The sequence below is a fragment of the Pararge aegeria genome, chromosome 14 (genome assembly GCF_905163445.1).
Source record: "Pararge aegeria chromosome 14, ilParAegt1.1, whole genome shotgun sequence".
Classification (NCBI taxonomy): Eukaryota; Metazoa; Arthropoda; class Insecta; order Lepidoptera; family Nymphalidae; genus Pararge; species Pararge aegeria.
In genome coordinates, this window is record NC_053193.1 from 6,138,704 (window position 1) to 6,148,765 (window position 10,062).

Here is a 10,062-nt window from a genome sequence, read left to right on the forward strand (position 1 = left end):
AGTTAATAATTTTGTTAAAATGCATAATTCGTGTAAGTTATTCATAAAATGAATTTATAACACAGCTTTTATACATCATATTAAATTATCATAAATAAATTATTTTTAGAAGTATAACAATTACTACACCGATTATAAGTGGAGAAGATAAATGCAAAGTTCAACGTGGTTATAGTTGGAAACCCAGCTTAGTACGTAAAAAGCAACGAACCGGCTCCGACTCTGATGCGGTAGTGCTGAACAATGGACGGGATCACATTGCGTGCAATGGTAAGTTAATCAAATATAGAACATTCTATCAATAAAGTAATAAGGAAATAAGTTGAATTACGGCACGGGATTATTAATAATCATTAAAAGTTCGTCAATAATGCATAATGTAACTTAACTGTGTTTAGGTTCTAGCTTCAGAAAAAATGAATTACTTCTGTCATCATCGATGGTGATAAAAAACGATACACAATCCGAATTACCAAATAATAGATCAAAAGTAGAGAAACGAAGAGTTTCTGCTCACACTGCTCCTGTACTGCCAGACGTAAGAATGCCAAACATATATTTTTGATCATTTCTTTCTAGCACATTTTATTTATGATACTGTGATTTTTAAGGTGTCATGGAAAGCTCCAGAAGCTGGATTTTCTTCGGACTCCACAGTCAGGCTAGATACGGTTAAAGCTCCTTCTCACAGACTTTCCCTCACTAACGAGTACATAACAGGTGAATAAATTTTATTATTACTGAATAATGAGCGACTTTCAAGCCATTTCTTGTAATCATTTCCATCATTTCAAAATAGAGATTTCCCTAACCTTCTTAGTGTTGATCGAGTGGTTAGCAAGTTCGACCACACATCACAAGGTATATAATAAACATTCACTGAGTTGGACCGAGAATCGTGAAAGTAAAAGGACTTACAGTACCTACCTGGAGTTAGGAAAGTATCGCTGTCCACCCGCATGTCTCGAAGAAAACGTTAAAATGTTATCTTTTCAAGTAATCGTATGTGATAATAATAGTTATAGCCCGCTTGAAGAAACTTAGCCTTTAATCTCCCTTTACTATTAGATAAGAAGCCTCTGCCCAGCACAAGGACATGACTAAGCTAAAGGGGTTGATAAAAACGCCATGGTGCTTTGTTTCAGTGACATCAATATCAGAAGTTAAAACTAGTAATTTGACTCCTGTAACTCCACAAGTTGCACAGGTACCACCACGATTATCCAGACAGGAATCCTTGAAGCCTAACAACCAAGGCTTGCCGTTGATGAAACAAATCAATGAGGAGGTAAAAATAAAACTTTCTCTATTAGTTTTAAATAATTAGGTAAGCATCTAACAATTGATTCATATTTCTTAAAAAAATGGATTATCTATATTCAACGAGCAAACTCTAAAATAATATTTTGTCTCCATTACATTTACTATGCAACTTTTCTAAATAGATTAAGTTGACAAATAGTCCGTACTTTACGTACATTGTAACAAGGATAAACTTATGAGATTAGTACTTATATTTATATCTCTTACGTATAACAATTATAATTAGAGATAATAACCTAGATTGCACCACAGTTTCGCATAAAGGGGTAATCACTCGGACGTGAACCAACCTATCTACTTGTTGTTTTACTAACGTTGCGTTTTACGATTAAATAAGCGGGAGCAACCGAGCTACATCGCCCTCTACTTTATAAATTTTCGAAGATAAACATATTTTACTTAATTTAATACAAGCTTTTTTTTAGGTGGCAATAAACAACAATGTCTGTATATTCTCATCGAGATTCGATAGGAGGCGGTTTAGGTTTAAAGACCTTTTTCGATTTATGGAGCCGACGGGGTGCCTTAAGGAAAAAGAAGATTATTCTCTTTACATATTTGCACCAGATAACAAGTAAGGGATAAAACACCAAAATGTTTGTTCGCGAACTTTATTTATTTGCTCTCAATGTTCACACGGCAAGATACTAAGAAGTAAAATAAATATAGGGCGGGATATATTGAATGTGTATAGCTTTCGTGGGAATTAATTTCTCAGAGGGTTCTAATAGGTATTTCAATTAACTTATAGGCGAATTCTCGAGAGATACCTATATCGTTATCGTCCTTGCAAAATGCACCACGATTATAAATTTATTGGCTTTAGTGCATACCCATGGTCTTTTATTAAAGTACAGTCGATATAAATAGTTATTTTTTTATCTACTAGTAGAGCTATTTTTACATACGTTTTGCTAAAATTGTATAAATTAAAAAACTTAATTTTTTTAACAGGATAAGAAGATTATGCACATGGATGGTAACCAGGAGCTGGTTTGACAACATAGTTTTATTGTTCATAGCTTTAAATTGTATAACTTTGGCCATGGAGCGGCCAAACATTCCGCCTGACTCAAAAGAAAGATCTTTTTTGTCTAGCGCAAATTACGTTTTCACTGTGGTATTTGCTGTGGAAATGTTTATAAAGGTAAAGAACTACAATTTCATAACGGTTTAAAACGGCTATATATCAAATTTAAATGAGAAAATTCGTTAACGAACTGTACGAATGAATGTTATGTAGTATTTTAATTACTTACATTTGGAATGCATATTTTTAATGTGGTATATTACTTTTTGATTTAATTTTATAGGTTGTAGCATCTGGAATGTTTTACGGTGCTGATGCCTACTTTACTTCAGGATGGAACATAATGGATGGATCACTCGTCATTATATCAATTATTGATCTACTTATGTCATTAGTTTCTGAGTCTAGCCCTCGGATATTTGGTATTTTAAGGGTAATAATTATTTAATAAATATTTTGAATTAGTTACTTGCTATTTCGTGGCTTGATTAGATTTTAATATTGTTATTTTTACTAATATGAATATCTTTCAGGTATTTAGATTGCTACGATCTCTGAGACCTCTGAGAGTAATAAATCGAGCTCCAGGGTTAAAGTTAGTAGTACAAACGTTGTTATCATCATTGAGACCTATTGGAAATATTGTCCTAATATGTTGTACATTTTTTATAATTTTTGGTATTTTGGGAGTGCAGGTTTGTTAACTTTTGTTTAATTCGTTTTAAGTATTTTAGCAACAGAATAAAGTTCCTTACATTTTCATTGACTTTGTGTTTTTTGTAAAATTTCATTAATATAATTGGTGTGTTAATATGGCATTGAAAGTTATTTATACTTTTCTAGTTATTCAAGGGGGCATTCTTCTACTGTGAAGGTGCAAATATTAAGAGTGTCAAAAACAAATCTGATTGCCTAGCCATAGATGGTAATGTTTGGGTTAATAGAAAGTACAATTTTGATGACTTGGGCAAAGCCCTGATGTCACTGTTTGTATTAAGCTCTAGAGACGGCTGGGTAAATATTATGTATACGGGACTGGATGCGGTTGGAGTTGATCAACAGGTACGCTTGTGTTGAAATAAAAATTAAAAATCTTAGATTCTAGTTTTTTATCCAAACTTCTTTTCTCTTCTAGCCAATCATCAACTATTCAGAATGGCGTCTACTTTATTTTATTGCATTCATCCTTTTGGTGGGATTCTTCGTGCTGAACATGTTTGTCGGTGTGGTGGTAGAAAACTTCCATCGTTGTCGAGAAGAACAAGAGAAAGAAGAAAGAGTTCGACGAGCTGCTAAAAGAGCACTTCAGATGGAAAAGAAAAGACGAAGTAAGTTAAAAACTAGCAAACAAGAAATTAATACGGATAACAAAAGTTTCGTTTTAGCTGACGTTGCTGTTTATTTTGCTCTGAATAATGATTTTCTTTTTTCAGAAATGCATCAAAGACCTTACTACGCCGATTATTCTCAAACGCGTCTTTTTGTACATAACGTGGTAACGTCTAAATACTTTGATTTAGCTATAGCAGGGGTAATTGGACTAAATGTTGTAACTATGGCAATTGAGTATTACAGAATGCCTCCAGCATTGCAGTACGCCTTGAAAATTTTCAATTATTTTTTCACCGCCGTCTTTATACTTGAAGCAGTTATGAAACTTGTAGCGCTAGGATTTAAAATCTACCTAAAAGACAAATGGAATCAACTTGATGTAATAATTGTTATACTATCAATAGTAGGAATAGTACTAGAAGAACTGGAGACTAATATAATCCCAATAAATCCTACTATAATGCGGGTGATGAGAGTTCTAAGAATTGCAAGAGTACTGAAGTTGTTGAAGATGGCGAAAGGCATAAGAGCATTGTTGGATACTGTAATGCAAGCTCTACCGCAAGTGGGAAACTTGGGTCTGCTGTTTTTTCTATTGTTCTTTATTTTTGCTGCTCTAGGTGTCGAATTGTTTGGACGACTAGAATGCTCTGATGAAATTCCATGTCAAGGTTAGTACTATGTTACTTCTTATCTCAATTCGTATAAATAACTTACTATTTTTAAATAACTTTTCTCCGCAGTGTTTATCTCATCTTAAAACGACTGCAGGGATTTTCATTAGTTACCATTTTTTAAGTGATAAAGGTTGAGTTATATTGGTTATTAAATATTTAAGAAAATTCCTGATTAACCTGTTAGTGAAGTTTAAATCCTATCTCAACTTTTGAGATTAGTACGAACTTGACGTAGAAAATAGGCATTACAAATGCTATAACCGTTAGTGTTATAAAACTCAAGTATAGAACTTCATGTTTCATAATACTATGATCTCACTAGCTAATAATGCCTTTTACCCATAGGTCTTGGTGAGCACGCTCATTTTGCTAACTTTGGAATGGCATTCCTGACATTATTCCGAGTTGCAACTGGCGATAATTGGAATGGCATAATGAAAGACACATTGAGGGAAGACTGTGATAGCTCTGTAGATTGCGTGAGAAACTGTTGCGTGTCCACAATCATTGCACCAATATTTTTTGTTGTATTCGTACTTATGGCGCAATTTGTACTAGTCAACGTTGTAGTTGCAGTAAGTATCTTTACTTAAAATAAGTTATAATTGTTGTATAAAAGTTAATGATGATTTATTGCTATGTGATACAATCGTCTGTATACCAATATAAATCAGCAAAAAAAAAATAGAACAGAAAAGACATTAGACGCACATGTCATAATGAACTTTAGTTCAGAGGTAGATAATTTGATAAACGATAGTTTGTTATTATACTTGCATGAGTTAAATTTGATGACTTTAATCATATAAATTTAATTTGGTGCATAGGTCTTGATGAAACATCTAGAGGAATCACATAAACAAATGGAAGATGAAATGGACATGGACGTTGAATTAGAACGTGAGTTAGAACGAGAAGCAGACGACGAAGAAGACCGAGCTCTCTGTCGGGCGTTAGAGGAATGTGTTTCCCCTCCACGCTCTTTGAACAAGGTACCGTCGCTGCCAGCAAATTTCACTTATAGTGAGCCGAAGCACCAGCAGTTTTCACCCGCACGCAGACGACGCACATTACACTCACATCACGCTTTGTTACCGGCTGCTTTACCACAAAGGAGAGCTTCCTTATCCCCTCATGCATTTGGACGCCGTCGACAGGATTCATCAACATCGGAAGTTCCTGCAGCTTTGTACGAAGAGGATGCCCGCTTCATCGATGCAGATGACGTTGATGAATTAGAACCCGGAAGTCCTCCACGGCGAGACTCCTTCGCTCAAAATAGAAGACAACGGGTGGATAAAAGAAACTCTCTACGCGGAGAGGAAGCCAGGTTATTACGACCTGCACCAGTCTTACTTACAGTTCCTTCAAATAGGCAGAGCTTTAGACGTAGTGGAACTAAAAGGAGATCATCAACAGAGTCAGCTGCAACAAGTGACGCATCATTTCGGTCCCAGTTGACACCAGAAATAAGTGATCAACCAATAACCGAAGAAGAAAAAATAAGAATAGTAATCGCAGAAAGGCGAAAAATTGATACGACAAGGCCGGAGTCCGAGGACGTGGAATTATCAGAGCGCGGCTCCTAGTCCAGGCAGGGCCGGCCGCAGCAACACCATGAAGTCTACATCTAAATTTCCTAAACAAGGAATGTAGATGTGCCCCTTTCCATGCAATTCCCTATCTCTTCCAAGGTGTGTTTATGGGAAAGCTCAAAGATTGGACTCGGTTCTTAAACAGTGACACAGTGAACATTTACTTTGAATTAACTTTTGTGATATGTGTCTTTGGAGTGTTTAAACTTTAATTACTCATTTCAAACCGATTGAATGACTGTGTTTGGTGTAACGTTTGAGATTATTATTCCTTTTGCCACATGTAAAAACCCTTTATTTTCCCTTCGCGGCCGGTTCAGCTAACTTTACAAAGAGACTTCAATAAATTTAAGATTTTTTTTTTTTTTAAATTAGTTAGGTAGTTGTTAGAACTAGTCAATTTGTGGTGGTGGGATGTTTTCTACGAGTGCTAAAGTTTACTTCATGACTTATTTAAGTAATTTATTCGGTGCTTGCTGTTAATATTTGATCTGTTATTTATAAAATTATGTTAAGTGTACTTGCGAACCTCAACGAAGATTCAATTTGTGTGTGTGATAATAAATGTAATTTCTGTTGATGTAAGTATTTACTCTATTGTTAGGTTTAGTTTAGTTTATGTTCTTAGGAGGGGTTTCGAATCATTGAAATTAGTGTTTTATAAATCAACGATTTTAAAAGCCTACCTTTCTATTGTGAAATTGTTTTAGCATGAATGTTTAGTTTTTATCATACCCACTTCTAGTAAATGACTGTTTAGACTCGTAGTGAACTGTTTCTAGTTAGAACTATGTCAATCTATTAGTATTAAAAACAGAACCAAAAGTTCGCGAATTGAGTGTTACTCTCTTTTAAGACGAAAAATATTTTCTGAATATAAATGAATCCTATTTTCATACCAAATCATGTACTTATTTAGACGTTTACTGGCAATACGCACATGTATTAGAAAGTAGAATATGTTCGACTGAACATTACAAAATGGAAAAAAACTACTCCGATATAAAAAACAATGTGAACGATAGTGATCTGAATAACCTAAGATTCGAATAATATTAGTGTTGCTATATAGTAATATCTAATTTTTACTACTAGCGGTGCCAAATTTACATTGTAAATTGAAATTATTTAATCTATTATTTAGATGTAAATACATTTCTTATTTCCGAACTCATTACCAAAGTTAAACGTATGTAGCAAATTATTCGAAAGACACTTTCTGTGTTGGTCTCTTTTATATTTTATTTAAATCGTCGTTCTTGTTATAGTAAAACGTAATAATTAGTTAGTGAAGTCAGCAATAAATTTTATACTTCAACTGTGCCTTTCCTATTTCTAATATAATATTATTAGCTTGTGAAATCGATGGAAGATAGACTCCAAACTTGATGTATTTTGTAGAGGTGACATTATAGATGATTATTCGATGTTACCGTACCTGTTAACTTTCTTAATTTTTTAAAATTGTACGAAATTATAAAGAGATGACTTCTAAAAATCCGACTTTAGCATTCCGAATTTTACCGTCACTTCGATATCTTCAACAATAATAGATATCTAGTATTCTAAATATTAGTCGTTGCCACGATAAGATGTACTCATAAGTTGTTGCGTTTAGTAACAGTCTTACAATGTAAGCGGTAAGATTTTTTTTCCTTTTTTGATCAAAGAATATTAAAAATTGATATAAAATTAGATATAAATAATAAAAACTGTAAAAAAATCGCAAATTTCATGTCCCTAAATCGATTAATGATTAAAAAATTCTTAAAACTTTTTGTTGTTGTATTTGGGTTTTTTCTGTGACGTAGTTTTTGAGAGAATTTACAGCATTAAGTGTACTTTTTATCGTGTCAACGAGGCATTAAAAATTAGTACAAAAAATAACTAGGTAATTTTTTCCACTTAAAACCTAATGTCTTCCACCATCACCTGGTTTTTAAATTTTTCTATCTCATCACAAATTTAATAGACACATTATGTGGAAAATAGCTCTTGATTTAATCGAAATTACCAGAATATGTAAAATTCATTGTCAAGCAAAAAGAATTGATTAAATGGAATTTAGTAAAACTAAGAATAGTATTTTCGTGATAAAAGCACGTGATAAAATGTTTAATTGTTTTTCGGAACTGACTATATGTTAATTTTAAGTGGTATGAACAATGTTCATTATTTGAGTACACCTGTTAAAATTTAGCTGGTGATCTGTCAAGTTAAGAGAATTACGAAATGTTAGGTTGAAAATAAATATAAAAATGCATCTTTGTTTTATTACTATTACCTTACCATAAATTATCCAAAATTACAAAAGGTACAAACATGGTCGCTAACTATATAGGCCTCAGATGATATCACACACAGGAGTAAAGGGTACGTAAGGAGGGAGAAGAACTAAAAAAGTTGCGAAACTAAATAGTTGGCAATGGGGAAATACTGACCGAATTGTCGGATAAATGTTTAATGACCGAATTATTTATACCTTGGTTAAAATAGGGTAGGGTAAGAAAGTAGTTGTAAAGCTGAAGTGGCAATGGACGGGTCACATAGCTCGGAGAAAGAATGGAATTCAAGCACATCGGGACTTGGGGTCCCGAGGTGCTGGAATGAAAGCCCCGCACTGGTAAGCGCAGCGTTGGTCGACCCCCAACGAGGTGGACAGACGCCATTAAACGCGTCGCAGATAACCGCTGGCAGCCGTGAAACCGTGGAATTTGGAATTCCCTACAAAAGACCTATGTCCAACAGTGGGCGTCTATCGGTTGATATTATGTAGATGATGATGATAACCTTAGTATACATATTTAAAATACTAAAACATTACATACCATACATAATTATCAATATAATTCTTGCATAACAGACCATCATCTGCCCTTTATCTGAGAGCAACATATTGTACGTTGTCTCAACAATACTCAAAAAAACATACATTTTATAAAATTAAAAAAAAATTCAAAATTGAAAATTCATTTGTTTCATGTAGGCCTAATATAAGAACTTTTGAACTGTCAAGTCTGTCTGTGTGTTGTGACTCTACCACCGGTTCGGAAGGCAGATTCTACCGAGAAGAAGCCTGCAAGAAACTCAGCAGTTGCTCTTTTCCAATATCAAATTTATATTTTACATTTTAAAATTCATTTTTGTATCTTGTGAAAGATGAAAGCGGAGCCGGATGCTTCCAAGAAACCTTGTCATTAAGAAATTCATCAGTTGTATAATAACCGCGCTGTAATAAATGTGTTTTAACACATTCTTTAAACTTATGCATTGGTAGGTCCAATATACTACTGTTTGACGGACAAGCAGATGCCCACGGTAAGTGGAAAGCCATCGTCTATGGATAGAGCAACACTTCGAAGGGTTACCCAGGTACCCGTCCTATAAAGTGCCGTCCTGTGTCCATCAAGCTAAGGCGTTGGTGTTTAGCTCCATATACCTAGAATTTCACTGGCAACCACGCCCCTAAGACCGATCACAGCAATCCTGCAGAAATAGGTGTGGTGGTAGTACTTACCCGGACGCTGAGAGAGAAAGCTACTACTAATAATAATAATTATAATAATAAATCTAAAAGCTTCGACCAACATCTTAAGAAGCTTTCGCTTAGTTGTTTAATAAATAAATAAATAAATAAATATACTATGACAATACACACATCGCCATCTAGCCCCAAAGTAAGCGTAGCTTGTGTTATGGGTACTAAGATAGCTGATGAATATTTTTATGAATATAATACACATAAATACTTATAATATACAGATACAGATAAACACCCAGACACTGAAAAACATTCATGTTCATCACTCAAGCATATTCCAGTAGTGGGAATCGAACCCACGGCCTTGGACTCAGAAAGCAGGTTCGCTGCCCACTACGCCAATCGGCTGTCAAAATCGGCTGTCGGCTGTTGGATCAAGGGTCGGATACAGAAGGCAGTATAATTGCACATATAATGAGTTGACGAACTGGCTATCCTAGCTAGATTTTATGTGTTAAGGATAACCAGCCCTCGCCCCTGGAATATACATAGACAGATTGAAATTAGGACATTACTATTATGTTGCTTTTAATGAAACTTAAAAAAAAAGGAAATAATAAAAAT

At 34.3% G+C, this 10,062-nt stretch overlaps 1 protein-coding gene across 1 annotated transcript in view; it reads left to right on the forward strand.

Annotated features, from left to right (window-relative positions):
* The window catches only part of LOC120629166 (voltage-dependent T-type calcium channel subunit alpha-1G-like), a 34,515-nt gene extending 26,331 nt beyond the window's left edge, over positions 1 to 8,184 (forward strand). The window contains exons 23-35 of the mRNA XM_039897990.1: positions 110 to 270; positions 399 to 538; positions 612 to 720; positions 1,146 to 1,288; positions 1,749 to 1,897; positions 2,278 to 2,470; positions 2,637 to 2,786; positions 2,887 to 3,048; positions 3,197 to 3,415; positions 3,489 to 3,681; positions 3,787 to 4,356; positions 4,708 to 4,937; positions 5,190 to 8,184. Of these exons, the coding sequence (XP_039753924.1) occupies positions 110 to 270; positions 399 to 538; positions 612 to 720; positions 1,146 to 1,288; positions 1,749 to 1,897; positions 2,278 to 2,470; positions 2,637 to 2,786; positions 2,887 to 3,048; positions 3,197 to 3,415; positions 3,489 to 3,681; positions 3,787 to 4,356; positions 4,708 to 4,937; positions 5,190 to 5,951 (3,181 nt within the window). The 3' untranslated portion in view covers positions 5,952 to 8,184. The remainder of the gene's footprint in view (positions 1 to 109; positions 271 to 398; positions 539 to 611; positions 721 to 1,145; positions 1,289 to 1,748; positions 1,898 to 2,277; positions 2,471 to 2,636; positions 2,787 to 2,886; positions 3,049 to 3,196; positions 3,416 to 3,488; positions 3,682 to 3,786; positions 4,357 to 4,707; positions 4,938 to 5,189) is intronic.
* The last annotated feature ends 1,878 nt before the right edge of the window (positions 8,185 to 10,062 follow it).